This window comes from Cnephaeus nilssonii, assembly GCF_951640355.1.
Source record: "Cnephaeus nilssonii genome assembly, chromosome: X".
NCBI lineage: Eukaryota > Metazoa > Chordata > Mammalia > Chiroptera > Vespertilionidae > Cnephaeus > Cnephaeus nilssonii.
Window position 1 is genome coordinate 125748640 of NC_137071.1, and position 19818 is coordinate 125768457.

General features: G+C 42.9%; 1 protein-coding gene across 5 annotated transcripts in view; it reads left to right on the forward strand.

The window, feature by feature from the left end:
- The window catches only part of SHROOM4 (shroom family member 4), a 203370-nt gene that overhangs the window by 143052 nt on the left and 40500 nt on the right, over positions 1 to 19818 (forward strand). For 4 of the 5 annotated variants that reach the window (XM_079765046.1, XM_079765045.1, XM_079765049.1 and 1 more), the window contains 2 exons: positions 12452 to 12586; positions 14867 to 17342. In XM_079765046.1, coding sequence (XP_079621172.1) covers positions 12452 to 12586; positions 14867 to 17342 — 2611 coding nt within the window. Of the gene's footprint in view, positions 1 to 6676; positions 7139 to 12451; positions 12587 to 14866; positions 17343 to 19818 lie in introns of those variants that run through there. The other variant, XM_079765047.1, reaches the window with a different exon arrangement.

The following is a 19818-nucleotide window of genomic DNA, read 5'->3' on the forward strand; positions in this document are numbered from 1 at the left end:
TCTATCACATTATTCCCTTCTTCTTTTTTTTCTTTTTCTGATATTTAATAGATTACCTTTTTATTAAAGATGCCAGTTATGGAGTGTTTTGTGAGATGTTATACTTGGACATTTCTTCTTTACTGATCCTTCATTTGGTTGTTTTGGAAAAGAAGATGTCCCCCGCCCCCCACCCCCGCCCTTGGGGATAAGATCTGGTTTTATATTTAACATTTCTGCTTTATGTTTGATGTTACTTTGAGTTGCCACTTTTTCCTGGTGATCATGAACCACCTGCTGTTTTTTCATTTGGAGATTATGTTTCACTGAGTATTTATTATAATTTCAGCTTTAAATATAGCATTTTCATGCATTTAATACATTTAATACTTACTGTGAAACAGATTAATGGACCTTTGGTGTAAACCTTAGGAACATTAATTTAGTTCACTCTGGCTTATTTAACTGTGTTGCAGCGTTACTGGGTACACTTTTTCAGGACACGTCTACAAGTGAGGATGAGAGAGGATGTCAGATGGTAATAGCATGACATTTCATTTTCTCATGCTGCCCAACAGTTTGATAAAGAGCACTCTTAGGGAAAAATAAATAATAGTTTTTCATTTCATTTTCAGCTTGATAGTCTCATCTCCAGCTTCTAAACTGTCCTATCATCTGTATCTGGTACCTTGTTTTGACCCCTCATCCTGACTCTAAGATAATTTCTTTGTTTGTTCATCATTCCTCTTTCTGTTTTTGTTTCTTTGAATATTTTATTCCTTTTTTCGTGTATTTTTAAATTTTAAAAAATGTATATTGTTGGAAATATTACAGATGTCCCCCTTTTTTCCCCATTGGCCCCCTCCTCCCTACTTCTCTCCCCTCCCCAGGCCTTCACCCCACTAATGTCTGTGTCCATGGTTTATACATATATGCATATAAGTTTTTTGTTGATCTCTTCCCTCCCGCCTTCCCTTTGAGATTCCATAATCTGTTGTATGCTTCCATGTCTCTGGATCTATTTTGTTTGTCAGATTTTTTTGTTCATTAGATTCCACATATAAGTGAGATCATATGATACTTGCCTTTCTCTGGCTTATTTCACTTAACATAATACTCTATAGGTCCCTCCATGTTGTCTCAAAGGGTAAGAGATCCTTCTTTTTGATAGCTGCATAATATTCCATTGAGTAAATGTACCATTTTTTTTAATTAAAAAGAGTTGGTTACAACTTGATAAGGGGCATTCATGAAAAACCTACAGCCAAAATCATACTTAATGGTAAAAGACTGAATACTTTCCCTTAAGATCATGAACAAGACAAGGATGTCTGCTCTCATCATTTCTAGTCAACATTATACTAGAAATTCTAGCCTGGAACCTCCAAAGGCTTTCTCTTGGCTTTTGGATTATGTAGCATAAATGCTTTAACCTGACACTTAAGGGCCACCATGTTCTTGTATCACTCTAATTTCACTTCCTATGTGCCTTATAGAAACTGTGTGTCCTCCCTATAGCATATTCCTGCTTTCCCCACTCTTGTTTATACAAAACCTGGCATAACCTCTCCTCCAGTTTTCTATAGTTGAAATTATACTGTGTCTTCAAAAATTAGCTCGGAGTCTCTATAAAATCTTCTTTGATTCAACCAGCTTTGCTTTCTCTTTTATTTAACTCTCCTTTTGTTAGCATTTCCTTTATGACATGACATTCTGTCCTGTTTAATGGTTACATAGGTATTTTTATTTACCCCTTATCACACTGTAAATACCTTGAGCACCGGGATTATATTTTCTTGGTTTTAGTGTGTTTCATAGTAACTCTCCAAGCACCTTAAATGTAGATAGATGCTTTATAAATGCTAGAATAAAAGAATGGTGAAAACTGCCAACATTTTTTTAGAACTACTAATGACTCAGTTTCAGGAATGAATTCTGTGCTAAGAAGGAACAAATGCCAGATGACCCAAATATCATGGTTTATTCTTTTCCCTCATTCTCCACATACAACCCATCAAAAAATACTGTCAGCTTTACCTCTTCAAGATACCTAATCAAATTGCTTTTATTTATGCCTACTGCTTCTTCCCTTGTATAAACCACCATTATCTCTTATCTATAAGAACTTTTTAAACTGGTTCCCCAGATTCTACTCTTCTTCTACCTAAATCCATCAACCAAGTGAGATTTTCATGAAACTTAGATCATGGTAGTGCCCTGCTTAACAACCTCTAGTAGCTACTAATTATACCGAGAATAAAATGTAAACTTCTTTCCTTGACTTTGAAAAACTCCATTATCTGGCCTTGGTACTTCCCCAATCTCACCTCCTACTACTGTCCACCTTGCTCGCTGTGCTCTAGCTCTGCTGAACATTGGCCCTTCTTCATTGTCATGTTTGTTCAAGGCAGAATGAGTAGGTAGTCTTGGTTCTATTGGGGTCCTGGCTATTGTTAGCTATTGTCTTAAAGCTTTGTGTCTTTAGTAGTGAAGATGGCCAGAAGTAATTCCAAGGGCTTTTAGACTTGACCACAAAACCTTTGTGGATTCTATATTTCCCCTGAAAAGTGGTATCTCCAATAATGAGTTTGAGATTAGCGATATTTGGCTTAAAGGGAGAAGAAAAGAAATCTACAATTCTCATAACCTTCTTCCCAAGGGATGCTACAGATATGTCTGCTAGAACCCAGAGCTGGAGGGCAAACATCCTCTATCTTCTTTATCACACTTGATATTGGTGTAGGAAATTGGACATCACAGCAAAATCTGACTCTATGGATGGTTCTCTATGAACCTGCTGTCATTTTCCCCGTGTGCTCCTCTGAAGTCTCTGTCAGCCCTCTTAGCTTTTGTATATACAGGAAAGAGACAAAAACTATCTTCAATTATTCAGTTCTTGACTTGCTCCCCTTACTCCTAGAAGCTACGAAATGTGCACAATTCACCTCCCTGCCTTTGGGATAACTGATAAGAAATAGTCTATGATGTGTATGTTTTATCAGATTATGCATAGAAAACCTAGAATATACTCCCCAGCCCATTCTGAAAGAGAATTCCGAGTATCATTTTTCTAAACTCCTAAACATTTTCTAGCCTCTAATATTTGAAAAACTCTCCCACATCATTCATATGGTTGCCACCTTCCAACCTTCTATAGAAAAAGACATGCCCCCATGTTTTAAAGATTCCAATGTGAAAATGGAGAAATGAAAACAGAAGGTTAAATGCAAAAGCCCTAACCAGATGAAGTTATCACTCTCTATTTAGAAAGCCAAAAGGCACACCCTGACACACACCACAGCATTTGGGGGAGTCTTTATTTCCACCCCAACATTCCCTTCATTTCCTATTCATTACCCTAGCTTTCTTTTAGTTAGGGTTAGGGTTAGGATTGAGTGGAGAGGTGGGAAAGGTGGGTAGGCAGAGCTGGGTAACAAAGCCCTGTCTCCATAAAGTACTCATATCTGAGATGACCCAGATTATAACTTTTCCAGACTGAAATGAAAACTATTGTCCTAAAAGTTCTCTTTAAAATTACACATACATACACACAGTTACACATACGCAGAGATATATATGTACACATATACATACACATATATATAAATACATAAATATACATGCACAAAGACACATGCACATATAGACATGCACATTTGCACATATATACATATATATTTCCCCTTGGTTGGATCTGTAGTAAGGATCTCTAGATCACCAGGCTTCAAGTTCCTTCAGCTAACAGTGAGGAGTGAGTGGGCCTTTATAGCTCTGTATCCCTCCATGGTGATCAAGCAGATTTCCCCTCTTCTGTCAGATAAACAAGCCATGCATTGTTCTGTCTACCGGACGGTGTGCAGGCTTCCCTTCCTGCTGAGCTGGCCAGAACGAGCTTGGATCCCTTCAAGTGGGGCAGGTGGAATGTGCTGTTTGTGTGGAGACTGGAAGAGCCACAAAAAGTAAACAGAGCTAATCAAGGACACTCTTTTGTGCTTCCTTTGTCTAAACATTTTATTTTTTATTGATTTGAAGTGGGGGGGGGGTAGAGAGAAACATCGATGTTAGAGAAAAACATCAATCAGTTGCCTCCCAAATGTGCCTTAACCAGGGATTGAACCCGCCGCCTTTCAGTGTAGGGATTATGCTCCAACCAACTGAGCCACACCAGCCAGGGCTCTAAACACTTTCAAAAGAGGAAAGAGCCTACAGTAAGTTATAGGACAGACATCCTGACTAAGCACAACCCCAAGCAACAGTGGCCATATTTTTCTTCTTGCCCTAGAGTAGGGCAGAGTCATGGGTCTTTTTCTGCTTGCTCCCTACCTGTCCCCCCTCTACGTATCTTCTCAGGGGTCTGCTGGGAGCCAGGCTCAGAGATAGATAGTGATATCTGAATATATTGGGTTGACAGCCTACTAACACAGTTAGAGATTGACTCCTTCCAGAATTGGTTCTCATCTCTCCTCTTACCTCTCCCAACAGTCTTTATAAGGACTCTTCTGGGAGTTAGCTTTTGGCTTATCTGCTACTTCTGCCTGCATGTGCCTACCCCCAGTGCACCCATGCCCACTTGTTATCCTCTGAGTTCTTAGAAAATAAGCAGTCATCTTTACTTACCTAGGAGGCTATAGTCAAGTTATCTGGATCTCAGCTCTGCTAAGGTAGAGGGTGCCCCTTTTATTCCCACCTCATCTTCTAGCCTCTTGCCCAAATCCCATACTGGCCAAACTGCTCACATTTCTCTCTTATCTTTCCTTGTTGAAGAATTTCTCAAGTATATGCTGTCTGTGCCCTCCTGGCTATCCTATCACCTCTTCTGGTGACTACCCAAATAATACTCCCACCCCGCCTCCATACCCCAGCCAGTCCTATGAACATGCTTGTGCCACTAGTCCTAATTTCTTCAGTGTCCCCCCTGCCCACCCCCCCACCCCGGCTACTGACAGAGCCAGACTGCTATCAAACTCATTGCTCTTTATTTTGTTAGGAAGTGGGGATCTGCAAGCCTCATTAAGGAAGCGCTTTTATAGGCTGGGTTACTTAGTGGAAGAGGGAAGGTACTTGGCGACCAGAAGATTAGGGAAGGCTGGACACCCAGGACTGAGTAATGACATGAGAAGAGACTGTTTATCCTGATGTTTGTTTGCTTTTTCAGGGCAGGGTTTATTCCCTCATGTACTGCTAATGGTATTGTATTCCTTAGTGTGTTGTCAAAGTGTGGTTATCATACCTGCAGCATTAGTATTGCTGTAGAGCTTGTTAGAAGGTCAGAATCTCGAGCTTACTCTAGACCTATTGAATTAGAATCTGCATTTTAACAAGATGCCCAGGTGATGAGTATGCCCGCTAGAAGCTCTGTTCTAGAGTACTAGGTTTGGCTTTTGTATCTTCTCTTAACTAATTCTTTCTCTTTCATCTTCTTTAGGATCAAATAAGTTATTCTTCTTGCTACTAATAGTATCTTGCCTATTATTATTTTGTGTAGATGATAATACTAGTAGTAATAACAGATGCTGTTTACTGAATGTCTACAGATGAGTAAACTGAGGTTCTGCAACATGCTCAAGGCCAAACTAGTCAAGGCCACACCAGATCCATATGCCCACAAAAATCTCCAAACTTTACCTATACAGTACTTATAACTACCTAAGGAGTGCCTATAGACTTACTTGAATAATATCTGCCTTTTGTGGAATAAACATCAACCCAGACTTCCCTAGGAGGTACAGAGGGCAGTGAGGGGAAGTGGCCTCTAACCTCCAGGAATGATTTCCCCAGAGAGGAAAGGCCCTAGCATATTTCTTGTCCTGTGGGAGCTCACGTAAGCCCTTTCAGGAGCCAGAATTTGCTGGAATTGGGACCAGAGGTCAAAGGAAACTGGAGTGGGAATCAGGAGGATTATGAAGGGAAATCCCCAAGAGAAACTAAATTCTGATGCCTGAGCTTGGGCTTAGAGTGTGCAACAAACTCATGTAGGGCTATTCTGGGTTCTGGCTATTGCACAGGTCAGTGAGGACATCATTTGAAGCCCTAGCCTTGGGCCTAGGCCTATTACATCATGTCATGCTATAGCTAGAAGGGTTGTTGGTGATGATGGAGTCCAATGTTTTATTTTGCAGAGAGGAAACAGAAGCTCAGAGAGGGGGAGTAAGTTGCCAGAGGTCAGAGCAAACTCAGGGCAGAGCTAAGGATGGTAACCCTGAGTGCCACTCTTCTGGAGGTGGAGTCTCTGGTGTGAAATAGTTTTCTTTGGGTCAGCTCAGGTGCCCATAGGAAGCACAGACCCTGTAAATATGGCCCAGAATGGCTTATGAGTCTTTATATCTCAGCAGGACCTTCACTTTGGGAAAATCTCTAGGTCACATAACCCCAGTTGTGTAAAATCAACTGTAGTGCTACTTGCTCTTCTTGTCCTAGAAGCTAGTAGGCCTGGCTGATCTGGACTTTGCTTTTCTGGGGCTTAGAGGACCTGCGGAGATGGCTGGGTGGGGTCAACTCAGTCCAGGAAGTACAGGAATTCTTTTAAGTGTATGTGTCTGGGGTATTTTTCTCTCTCAGTTACGTGTATTTTTAAAAATTCTTTTTAGACACCCGCTTTATCTTTCCCAAACATCATTTCCTTGCTCCTTTCCTGAGTTCTAGCAGTGGCTGGGGGCCCAGCTTCCTTATTGGCCTCTAAGCTGTGGAAGGGGGCGGGCCAGGACTCAGAGGAGGCTGGAATCAGGAACAGGGGGGCTGTTTATGCTACTGGAACTGCCCTTCATCCTTCCCTTTGCCACCAGGGTACAGGCTGGTTTCTTGAGCAGGGTCTTCACTCCTATTGATTTCTTGACACTGGCTTTCATTCACTAAGGCTGTGGCTACATCTAGGGCCAACCAGGCTACTGGTCATACCTTGCCTTCAGTACCACTCTTTTCTGTTCTTGGAACCTGGACCTGGCTGTGTCTGGGCCCCTTGGATCACACTGAGGAGCTTGGGTTGATGACCCCTCGTCTAAGGAGGTCTTAACTGGAAAGCAGATGGCTCTCAGCTAAGGGAGGATCCAACTTGCTAAAAGAAGCCCTAGGGGCTGGCTGGAAGGATTGTTGATGAGCATCTGAGCTGATTGGATACCCAGCTCTCTCCTAAGCCATCTCCCCATCCTGGGCAACTATCCTGGTAGGTACAACTAGTAGCCGTGGCCATCATGGCTGCTGTCTCTCTCCCCACTTCTGCTTTCTTTCTTCAGTATCCCTTACTTTTTGCTTCCAAGGAAGGAGTTTTGGGGTAATAAATGATGGGGCATGTGTTTGATGTTAGTCCTGAGCCATCCTTAGAAGAAAGGGATAGTTGCCTCCATAGCTAGGTCTAGAGCTGCCTGGCTAGTGGTTGGCATTTTCTTACCTCTCTGCTTATTTCTCCTCATCCCACTTCCCCACTGCCTAAAGAAGGTATGGTTTAAACTCTAGGATGACTGGTTTCCTTTTCTGGCTGCTTCTTGTTTTAAATATATTTTTTTTATTGATTTCAGAGAGTAAGGAAGAGTGAGAGAGATAGAGATAGAAACATCAATGATGAGAATCATTGATCAGCTGCCTCCTGCACTCCCCACACTGGGAATAGAGCCTGCAACCCGGGCATGTGCCCCTACCGACCAGGAATCAAACCTTGACCTCCTGGCTCATAGGTCAATGCTCAACCACTGAGCTAGGCCTGCTAGGCCTGATTGCTTCTTGAGGGAATGGCTAGGAGATGCCTCGGGTATACAAGCTTTTTGAGACAGATTGCTCTTTGAGGAAGAGTAGTTGTGTGGTATCCTAGAAAGGGCTGAAGTATCTGAGCCTCAGTAACAACTGCTGGTGGCTAGCTATGTGCTTTTAGCAAAAGCAATTCAGCTCTCTTGGTCTTTGTTTTCTAATCTGTAAAGAGGGGATAATAATAGATCTTATAAGGTTGGAGTGAGGATTGAATCAGCTAATGCATGCAAAGTGCACATTTTAAACATTGGGACGGATCACGAAAATTCTCGCTTCAAATTACACAGTGTTTTACAAAGTATCATACTTTAAAAAGATAGTAGCTTGTAAGAACATGTAATAAATAACTTCAAAAGCAATGGGTATTTAATTTTTAAAGCATGCCTTTAACATTTACGTAAAACATTTTTTTGTACTCGTCCAATAGAAACTTATCTGGCCACTGGGTAAAGCTAGCAATAAAACTACTGGTCCGCAATGTGTTAAGTATTCAATAAATTGTCCCTATTGTTACTTTTTAAATTTAATAGTATTTCAGGTACCATGCTGAGTGATTTCACATATGGGACTTCATCCAGACTACAACTCCTGCATAAGGGATGGTTACCTTCCCCATTTTACAGATAAAGTGTCTACAACTCAGAGAAGTGATTTGCCCAAAGTCACAGCTAGGATTGGAATATAAGTGTAGACTGTCTAGAGCTCTTCAGGAATAATTATAGACCAAGTATTAGACTCTCTATATAGTTTCATCTCCTTTCCCAAACTATGGCTAGAAGACTCCAGCTGTGGCTACAGATCCTCTGTTGGGATTTTCTTTCCCCAGCTTATATTTTCCGCCAAATGGTCCCAAAGCCCCCACTGCCTTGCTTATGTATACTTTGGGATTTTTCCCCATTGCTGGAAAGCCCTAAAGAGAGTAGGGGCCTTTTATTTCCCAAAGTGAAGCAAGAGAGTGGTACAGCAGAACTTTGACAGTGGATGGACAAATCTGGGTGGGAGTACTCTTGAACCATTAAGACAAGTCTGAGCTGATAACCTTTATTATAGTACATATTATTGACAACTTGCTATGCATCAAACTCTGTTCCAGATGCTTTGAGAATATTATCTAATCTCTACAATAACCTAGCCAGGTAAGGATTATTGTTCCCTTTCTCAGATAAGAAAAGAGCTCTGAAGCTCAAATGGGTTACGTCAGTGGTCGGCAAACTCATTAGTCAACAGAGCCAAATATCAACAGTGCAACGATTGAAATTTCTTTTGAGAGTCTAATTTTTTTAAACTTAAACTTCTTCTAATGCCACTTCTTCAAAATAGACTCGCCCAGGCCGTGGTATTTTGTGGAAGAGCCACACTCAAGGGGCCAAAGAGCCCCATGTGGCTCGCGAGCCGCCGTTTGCCGACCACAGGGTTACGTGACTTGCATAGAATCACACATCCAAAGTGGTTAAGATATGAACCTAGAAAAAAAGGGCACATCTGTAATACATTCAACAATAAAGATAAATTTTTTTTAAAAAGATATTAACCTAGATCTGTCTCACTTATTTTTGCCTCATTGCCTATGGACTCAGTATAGTTGGTAGGATGAGACTAACATATATGAAATAATGATGAGCAATATAAAACAGATTACTATTAGGGACTAAATTGTGAGTACTAAATTACTAAGGGCAAGCTCCTTGAAGGAAACGGCATTTGAGCAGTACCTTGAAGAACAGTTGGAATTTAGATTAACAAAATGGGAGGGGGCATTCTAGGCAAAGGGAACAGTCATAGTAATAACTAAAATTGGTTGAGGGCTTACCAGACCTTGTTCTAAGCAGTTGGCATGCATTGTCTCATTTGATCTTAACAAACCCCATTAATTAGATACTATTATCCCATTTTACTGCCATGGCAACTAGAACTCTGAGAAGTGAAGTCATGTAGCAGGCGTCCTCAAACTACGGCCCACGGGCCACATGCGGGTGTTTTTGCCGTTTTGTTTTTTTACTTCAAAATAAGATATGTGCAGTGTGCATAGGAATTTGTTGATATTTTTTTAAAACTATAGTCCGGCCCTCCAACGGTCTGAGGGACAGTGAACTGGCCCCCTGTTTAAAAAGTTTGAGGACCCCTGATCTAAAGCAACAGAGCTAACAAGTGTTGGAAGTAGGACTCAAATCAAGGTGGTTCAAGTCCAGAGCTTGTGCTAGGTTCTACTGGAAAACCATCAGCAAAGGCACAAAGCTGGTTTCAGAGTGTGACTGGAGCAGAGATATGAGAGATTGGACTGGGTGGATAAAGACAGCTTTGAACGTCTGATCCAGTTTATATTTAATGCAGGACAGAGTAAAAAATAGGGAGCCAGTGAAGATTCTTGAATATGAGAGTGCTACAATTCAGTTGGTGTTTGACATGATATGATCTAAAACTAGTGACTGGAGGTGAAATAAGGGGACACTGACTGGCAGATTGACATAATATTTTGGATGTAAATTGTTAAGGACCTGGACTAGAACAGGAGGTGTTGATGGTAGGTTATGTGTTGGAGAATTGTGGTTATGTGGAATAGTCTCAGTGAGAATGGAGACACACACACACACACACACACACACACACACACACACACACAGAGGCTCAAAGCCAGAGAAATATAAAAGAAGACTCTGTAGAACTCAGTAAGTAATTTGACAGTTGGGGAGAAGGTGGTATTAAGACTGACTGCTAGCCTTTTAAACCCTGGACTCAGAAGAACTTCAGGAAACTTAGATGTGGATGAAGAGCCCAAAATGAGAGAGGTTCCCTGTTCTCCACTGTGTCCTCATTGCTTAGTGGTACTGTACATAGTTGGTACACAGTCCACAGTGGTACATAGTATTTCTGTGAGAAGCCTTATAAATAGTTGTTAATGAATGACTACCGGGTACAGAAGCTGGAGAGATTTCTAGCATCAGGAATTTGTGAATGAGCATGCCCCCAGCTCTCCCCACCCCACCCTGCAACCCCTGCCCAGGGCTTTCTTGAGCCTTCAGCATCCCTGCTGTGCGCTCTGAAATCCATAAGAGAACAATGTGGTTAAATGTGGGGGCCTCACCTGGCTTTCATCCCCATAAATCTTAGTCACTGCTACTGACCTGTGTGACTCTGGTTCCTGACCTTTGACAAACAGCTTCCCCTGCCCTTCCTTTTATACCTCCTTGTCTGTGTCTGGCCTGTTACCAGTCAACCCATGTTTTTCCCAGCAAGGCCATTCTCCTCAGAACTATATTTTTAGGCTTAGCCCTCTAGAGCCTTGCACTGCTTGGATTTTCTGTGTTTCCGCTGAATTATCCCACTGTGTAACAAGCTTCTGTAAACAGGGGCCCTTACCTTAGTCAACTCTAAACCCTTAGTATCTAGTATGGTTCGGTGGAGGAGAATTATAGACTAAGTAAATAAGCTATCATTCATTTACCTCTCTGTCATCTACTAATTTATCATCTGTTTCTCCTACTCTGTCATTCATCTCTATCATCTAGTTCTTTCAACTATGTATTTCCCTATAATCATTATCATGGTTTTCTCCCTTTCTGTCATTTGTTTGTCTTTGTATTATCTTTCCCTCTTATCTCTATCATCTACCTGGCCCTGCCAATTCCTTCCTTCCTTCCTTCCTTCCTTCCTTCCTTCCTTCCTTCCTTCCTTCCTTCCTTCCCTCCCTTCCTCTCATCCTCTCCTTATCCCCCCTCCCATCCTTTGCCCCTCTCTCATTCTCTCTCTCATCAATCTTTTCTTTATCTTCTGGCATTACCCATGCCCCATGTGTGCTCTTCTCCATATTATTCTTATCCACATCCAAATATGAAATTTATTCATATGAAATATATCAGAGGACAAGGATTGGTCCTGTTTAAGCCAATGAGTTCAGGAGTTATTGCTTCAGCTTCAAGCACCAGACAGACCCTATGGTTGCATCCAGAGCCTTGGCCTCAGACCTGTTCTCTTATTCACCCCTAACCTGGTGAGCGGAAGTCTCCTCTGTCAGCCTAGCATGCACCTTTCACCACATTGTTCTATTTTGCCTGGCAGGAGTTGGGGCTCCTTTGCACCACTTTTCTACATACTCAGGTGTCTCACCTCCTATCCTTCACTCTCTCAAGGCCTTTAACCACTCTTTATTTGAATAACTCTGTCTTGTTCACTAATCTATAACTCTCAAAGGCAAAGACTATATTTGATTTGTGTCTGTGTCACCAGAGCTATAAACAGATGGTATACAGTAAACATACAACAAATTCTTATCAAATGAACAAGCAAAGGTTGAAGAATTTGAAGTTTGTTGTTCAAACTTCTCAATCACTGGCTGATTCCTTTCTTAGAGAAAAATGGGAAGATTGGCCAATTGATTTTTTTTCGTCAAAGACAATTTAAGGTAGAGTCACTGTTCATTGGTCAGCAACACTCATTTATTCCACAAATATTTACTGAGCATCTACTATGTGTTTGGCATTGCTATACATGCTTGGGATACACCTATGAACACAATAGCTGTGTGAAGTTAACATTTTGTTTCTCCAGGGATCACCCTTTGGGATGAAAGAGATTTGAGTACTAGGAGCTGAAGAGGGCCATCAATATTCCTATGCCAACTCCTCGCAAGATGTTGTACTTCATTTTAGGGGAAAAAAAGGGTGGGGACGGAAGCTGCTTGGGAAGTGATTTCAGCTCTGCTTCTCTAAGCTTACTTCCTGTCCCTTTCTTGCTGTAGGAGAAACGCCCCTGTCAGTAGGCCGCACTCATGGCATGTGGCCAAGCTGCTGGAGGGATGCCCTGAAGCGGCTACCACCATGCATGTCCCTTCTGAAGCCTTCAGTTTGTCCTGGCATTCCGGCTGCAACACAAGGTGAGTTTGGAACTCTCCTCTGAAGGTGGTCTGGAGGGTAGGTAATGTGATCACTTCTTCTCCTCTGATCTAGTACCTTTTGGATGTTATAGAGCCCAGAGTGCTATAATGGAAAATGCAATGGGATTCCCATCTGCATTCTGGTCCTAGTCTTCTGCTAATTCTGTAGCTTTGGGTCACTCTCATTCTTGGAAAATGTTTCCTTGAAATACTTAACTTACTCGGCTTTTCCCCTGCTTTTCATATGTTTCACCGGCTGCTCCCCTGCCATCTCTTTCCATGGTTCCTCCTCACCTCCTCTTAATGTAGGAGGGCCCAAGGGCTCAGTTCTGCTCCTCTTCCCTGTCTACAGTGACTCACTGCAACCTCATCCAGTGTTCATCAGCTCTGTCACTGAGCCAAAAACCTTCAGAATGTGATCTCCCTGAATAATAGTGAATATCTCTCAATGCAGAGAGTGTGGTATAGTCTGTTGTTGAAACAACTTCCCATAAGAGGTATACAACTATTTCAGCAAGCTCAGAGCCAGTAAAGCTGCTGGCCTTAGCTGCCTTTTCCCTCATACAACAAGATCATCCAAGAAGGGATTTCTGTTGAAGAGGTTCATGGAAGCTCAAGGTTGAGTTGGCTCCCACTCAGTGACTTTACTTGGCATTGGAAGCCATAGGCTTAGTGCAGAGCCAGAGGCAATTTTGTTCTAGAAGAATACACAGAAACACATTTTGAGCTTGATTCCTGTTGGAGAGGGGGTGTGGTTGTTTTGAGCAGGAAGGGTGGTAGGGTGGGTAGCAGGTCCCCTTGCCAACAAGGAATTGAAAGGTTCTAGCCCAGAGGTCAAGTGAACAGAGTGGCTAAGGGGCAGTGCAGGGAGCAAGAATTATGGGAGGCTGATCTGAGAGTCTCATGTGCTCCTGCCACTACTCAGCTCTGGCTTTTTGAACTGTGGCCTTTCTGAGAGCAGCCTGCAACCTCTATGGTTCTAGTCATAGGAGTTACTGGCATGACTTGGCTCAATTTGGCTTTGTGTGTGGGAAATCATACTTAAAAATCAAGACTGTGTCTGACCCTAGTCCCTTACTTGGTCTCCCCAGTTTGCCTTTACCATGGAGAATGAGGGCAGCATCATGGTCAAGGGCCACTATACTATCAATATTAGTAGTAAAGAGAATGCTGATAACAACAGCCATGGAAACAGCAATCAAGAGAGCAGCAGCTAACATATATTGAACTTTTGCTAGGTGCCCAGCTGTGACAAAAGCTTTACATTTACTATCTAATTTTACTCACAAAGCAACCTACCGATGCAGATATTACTATAGTCCCATTCAACAGATGGTATAGCAGAAGAGCTAAGACAATGGATTTAGAGAGGCCTGGGTTCCAATTCTAGCTCTGCTTCTTTAGTAGCTTTGTGAGGCTGTCAGTTTACTTGACCTCTTGAAGTTTTAGTTTTCTTAATTATAAAGTGCAGATAATTTCTTGCCTTAAGTTTGAAATGTGACACTCTAAAGTGCCTGGTACATCATAGGTCCTTGGTAAATGGTCAGGATTATTATTATCAAGAAAAAAACAGAGATGCCTCCATTCCAGCCCTGTCTGGGCCACATGCTAGAACTGAGTTACCTTGTGAAATATAACCTCCTAAAAATCTCTTCCTTGGCAGAGCTTGCTTTATACCAGTGGTTCTCAAAGGTGTGGTCCCTGGACCAACAGCACTAGTATCACCTAGCAACTTGTTAAAAGCAAAAATTCTCAGTATTTACCCAGACCTAAAACTTTGGGGATGAGGCCCAGTAACCTGTGTTTTGACAATCCCTCCTTGTGATTCTAATGCATGCTCAAATTTGAGAGCCACTGATTTTCAAAATGGGCTGTCTGAAATTGAATCAGACCTTTAAAGCCCCTCTCTAATGTTAATAATCTGTGATTGTATCTCCTGGCAGAGAGCCCCACGCTGACACCCTGGAAACAGTTACAGGTCAGAAGCAATTCTAGATTCACTGACATCAAGCAGAACATAACCTCCAATGGATACCTCACATTTTTAGTCTTTGGGATCTTGCCCCATCCTTCTTCCATATGCTGTCCTCTCTCCCATTTTACCACATCACTGTGGTACCCCAGTGTCCATATCTTTCCCTTACTTCCTTTCTTGCTGTATCTCACTTTCATTGGTGGCACGGGTGCCTTTTGGGTTGTCTTGCCTTCTCCCATGGCAGGGCTGGCCACAGTGGGAAAGGGATTTGGCAATTTGGCTAACTAATGCCCTGTGTCTTACAGTGACGTGTGTGTGCAGTGGTGTCCACTCTCCCGGCACTGCAGCACTGAGAAAAGCAGCTCCATTGGCAGCATGGAGAGCCTGGAGCAACCAGGCCAAGCCACCTATGAGGGTCACCTCTTGCCCATTGACCAGAACATGTACCCTAACCAGCGTGACTCGGCCTACAGCTCCTTCTCGGCCAGCTCAAATGCCTCTGACTGTGCCCTTTCCCTTAGGCCAGAGGAGCCAGCCTCTACAGACTGCATCATGCAAGGCCCAGGGTTAACTAAGACCCCTAATGGCAGACCTAATGTGGCGGAGACCTCAGGAGGTAGCCGGCGCACCAATGGGGGCCAGCTGACTTCCAGCTCCCAGATGTCATCCCGCCCTCAGGAGGTCCACCACTCAGGGCCTGCCAAGGCTGCCAAGGGCCCACCACAACCTCCAGTGAGACGAGACAGTCTTCAGACCTCCAGAGCCCAACTCCTCAATGGAGAGCAGCACAGGGCTTCTGAGCCTATGGACTCTTTGCAACAGAAGGAGAAACCAAGCTTAGACACTGAGCTATGCCCACGGAACCCTCACAGAGTCTGCTGCCTCAGTGGGCAAGACCAAGTGACCAATGAGGACCATCAGAACTGTGAGCTCAGCCAACCTCCTGAATCCAATCAACAGGGCTCTGAGCACTTACTTATGGAAGCCTCGAGCAAAGCTGCTGGATTCCAAAAATCATATGATTCCAGCCCACACAGCAAGGCTTCAGCAGAGATAGCTAAGACTTCTTCTTTTGGCAGCCCTTCACGCCTCACAGGACCCATAGGCCATCGCCATAGTGCCCCTGAACAGCTGCTGGCATCCCACTTGCAGCATGTGCACCTTGATACTAGGAGTAGCCAGGGGATGGAGCTCCCAACTGGACAGGATGGGCATGAGTGGACTCTGTCCCCATTGCATAACATCCACACAGGGAAGAAAAGTCCATGTCCCCCTATAGGAGGAGCCCAGGACCAGCCCAGCAAAGAGAGAAAGACCAGGCCAGTGGATGATAGGTCTATGGGCTCGGGACACCAGAGGCCAAGCAGCTCCCCTCATGAAGAAGCTGATGGACATCCTCCAGAAAGACGTTTTCAGGACCCAAACAGAGTAAGCAGAGCAGGCAATGAATTGCCCAGCCAGCAGCCCTCTGCCTCTGGATCTCTTGTTCAACAAACCAGGGACTGTTCTTCAACCACTAAAGTAGCTGGCACCACAGAGGCAACTGAAGAAGGGGACAACAAGCCCAAGGAGTGTAGCCGGGTGGGTGGTAGGCGAAATGGAGGGACCCGGGGACGCTCAATCCAAAACCGACGGAAGAGTGAGCGTTTTGCTACCAACCTGCGGAATGAAATTCAGAGGAGGAAGGCCCAGCTCCATAAAAGCAAGAGTCCCTTATCACAGCTGTGTGACACTAAGGAGCAAGTGGAAGAGGCCGAGGAGCCCCTGGAAAGTCCTCTACTTCCTGCCTCTAATTCACCTTTGCTACCTTCATATGAAAAACCACCTAGCCCCAGAGATAAGCTCTTTAACAAGAACATGATGCTTAGGGCTAGGTCTTCAGAGTGCCTAAGCCAAGCCCCTGAGAGCCATGAATGTAGGATAGGCTTGGAGGGCCGAATGAGCCCTAGCCAGAAGCCTGGCCAGTCCTCCTTGGGTCTGAACACCTGGTGGAAAGCATCTGATTCATCCTCTTCAGACTCTGAGAAAACAAGTGTTCACCGTGGAGTCTATGGAAGTCATTGGAGATGGTCTCCAGAGCACAACCTGCAGCCGCATGTGGCACTAGCCACAGAAAGCTCTTCCAGCCCAGGAGATAACAAGGAATTGAAGGCTTCTACTGCCCAAGCTGGGGAGGAAGCCATCCTCTTGCCCTTTGCAGACAGAAGAAAGTTCTTTGAAGAGAATAGCAAATCCCTATCTACATCTCATTTGCCAGGTTTAACCACTCATAGTAATAAAACTTTTACCCAGAGACCAAAACCTATAGACCAAAATTTCCAGCCAAAGAGCTCCAGCTATAGGGAATTGAGGCGCCATCCCATGGACCAATCATATCATTCCACAGACCAACCATATCATGCCACAGACCAATCATATCATTTCATGTCATCCCTTCAGTCAGAAACTCCTTCTTACTCAGAATGTTTTGTAAGCAAAGGTCTAGAACAATCCATGTGTTGTAAGCCACTGCACTGTGGTGATTTTGATTACCACAGGACCTGCTCTTACTCCTGCAGTGTCCAGGGAGCTGTAGTACATGACCCTTGCATTTATTGTTCTGGGGAAATCTGTCCTGCTTTGCGAAAGAGAAATATGATGCCAAACTGCTACAACTGTCGGTGCCACCACCACCAATGCATTCGGTGTTCAGCTTGCTATCATAATCCCCAGCACAGTACCCTGGAGGACAGCAGCTTGGCACCTGGCAACGCTTGGAAACCCAGGAAGCCAACAGTGCAGGTGAGGACTTGCTACTTGCATGGGTGAGCTTCACTATTCTCTTTCTAAGGAGAAAGCAAGGTGAATCATTTGAAAACAATTATAATTTCTTAAAACAATATAGTCTTGGCTCCACCATATGGTAGTTTACTAACCTTGGGCATGACACGCAGCTATCAAAATTGCAATTACCTCATCTTTAGAGTTAGAATAAAATCACTTTTGCTTCATGAAATGGACCAAACTGGGATTTATACCCTGGCCGTATAATTGGTATCTGAGTGACCTTAAGCAAGTCATTCAACCACCAAAATTGGCAGTTATGTGATTTTTAAAGGGACAAATAAATTTTTATCTCATAAAATGCCAAGTACTAAATGAAGTCTTATTACCTCATCACTAAAGTGGAGGAAAATAATGGCTGCCTCATAAATCAGTTGTGAGGATCAAATGAGATTGTGTATATAGAGTGTCAGAGCAGTATTTGATACAAAACAGCATGTATTCCATTTCCTGCTTTAGAACTATTTGGAGCTCCAAAATTTGCAAATGGTCCCCCAGGCTTTGCTTTAAGGAATCTGATCTATCTGGTTTTCTAAAGGACAAATACTTCCCCCTCTTCTCCAATTTCTTTCTCTGTCAGAGACCCAGGTTTACACTGGCTGTTGCTATACCTGGTTATGACCTATCGCCCTAACATAAGCTACCACCATCTCCCAAGGTATTTCTGGGAGGACCCCATAGGTATTTACCAGCTCACTGCCAGATTCCTTCTCTGTGGCTTTCTTAGTGCCACCTTTTGGCTGATGCATTCAAACCAGAAGTGAGTTCCTGTGTTGAACTGTTGTAGCATAGGCAAATGCTTCTGAATGACTTGGTGTATGAAATTGCTCAATACATATTCTTTGACTAAAGGAACCTTAGATGTGAAAGAAGCCTTACACAGAAGAATATATACTCTGCTATTCCTTTCATATAAAGTACTAAAACAGCTATTCTATGGAAAATAATTCAAAACAGTGGTTTCCTATGGGAGGTGGCACGGAGATTGACTGGGAAAGGGCATGAGGGAATTTTGTTGGATGATGATAATGTTCTATATCTTGATAAGAGTTTGAGTTACACAGGTGTATACATTCATAAGAACTCAACAAATGTACACTTAATATTTGTGCACTTCACTAGAAGTAAATTTTGCCTTAAAATATTATAAACAAATATGGAACTTTATTTAATGATATGAATGCTGAAGTTTTTGAAGTCTATTGGTTCTCTAACTTACTTTAAAGTTTCCAGCATACAAATGTTGCACATATTTTGTTATATTTATCCCTAAGACTTTATGTTTCTGATGCTATTGTAAATAGTATTGTTTTCTTAATGTCAAGTTAAAATTCTTAGTTACTATTATATAGAAATACAATTCAATCGTGTGTATTGGCCTTGTATCCTGTAAACTTTTAAAACTCACTTAGTGATTCTGGTAGCTTTATGGTAGATTTTTAAACATTTTTCTACTTAGTAATATCATCTGCAAGTGGAAATAATTTTAAATATGTCCACTGTGTATGTTTTTTCTAGGGGAGAGGGAGAACTTATTGCACTGCCTAGGACCTCCAATACAAGGTTTAATAGAGGTGGTGAGAGTAGATATTGCTGCTTTGTTTCCAGTCTTTCAGTATTGTGATGTTAGCTGTCGAGTTTTTTAAAATATGTTTTTACTGATTTTTAGATAGAGAGGAAGGGAGAGGGATAGAGAAATAGAAACATCCATGAGACACGAACATTATTGATGGGCTGTGTCCTGCACGCCCCCTACTGGGGATCGAGCCTGCAACCTGGGCATGCACCCTGACCAGGAATCAAAACCTGACCTCCTGGTCCCTGGGTCAATGCTCAACCACTGAGGCACACCTGCTGGGCTAGCTGTAGGTTTTTGTAGATGTCCTTTATCAGGTTGAGGAAGTTCCCTTTTATTCCTAGTTTAATGAGAGCTTTTATCAGGAGTCTACTGATATGGTGAATTACATTAATTGATTTTTGAAACCAGAACTAGCCTAGCATTACCCACTTGGCCAGGACATATTATTGGCTTTGTTACTAGATTTGATTTTCTCATAGTTTAAGGATTTTTAATTAAAAATGTTAATGTTGACATTATTGCAGAAGCTCCCCGCCCCCCCTCCTTTGCCTACCTCCACCCTCTCCTATCTCCCCCTTCCTTGGCCTTCACCAAATGTTTGTCTGTGTCCATGGGGTATGCATATTTGTTCTTTAGCTATTTCATTCACCTTCTTTGTTCAGTCATCTCCACATCCCTCTCCCCTTGGGCATAGGCCAGTCTGTTCCATGTATTCAGGCTTCTGATTCCATTTTGTTCATCTGTTTATTTTGTTCATTAGAGTCCATGTAGTAGTGAGATTATATGATATTTGTCTCTCTCTGACTGGCTTATTTCACTTAGCATAATACTCTCCAGGTCCCTCCATGCTGTTGC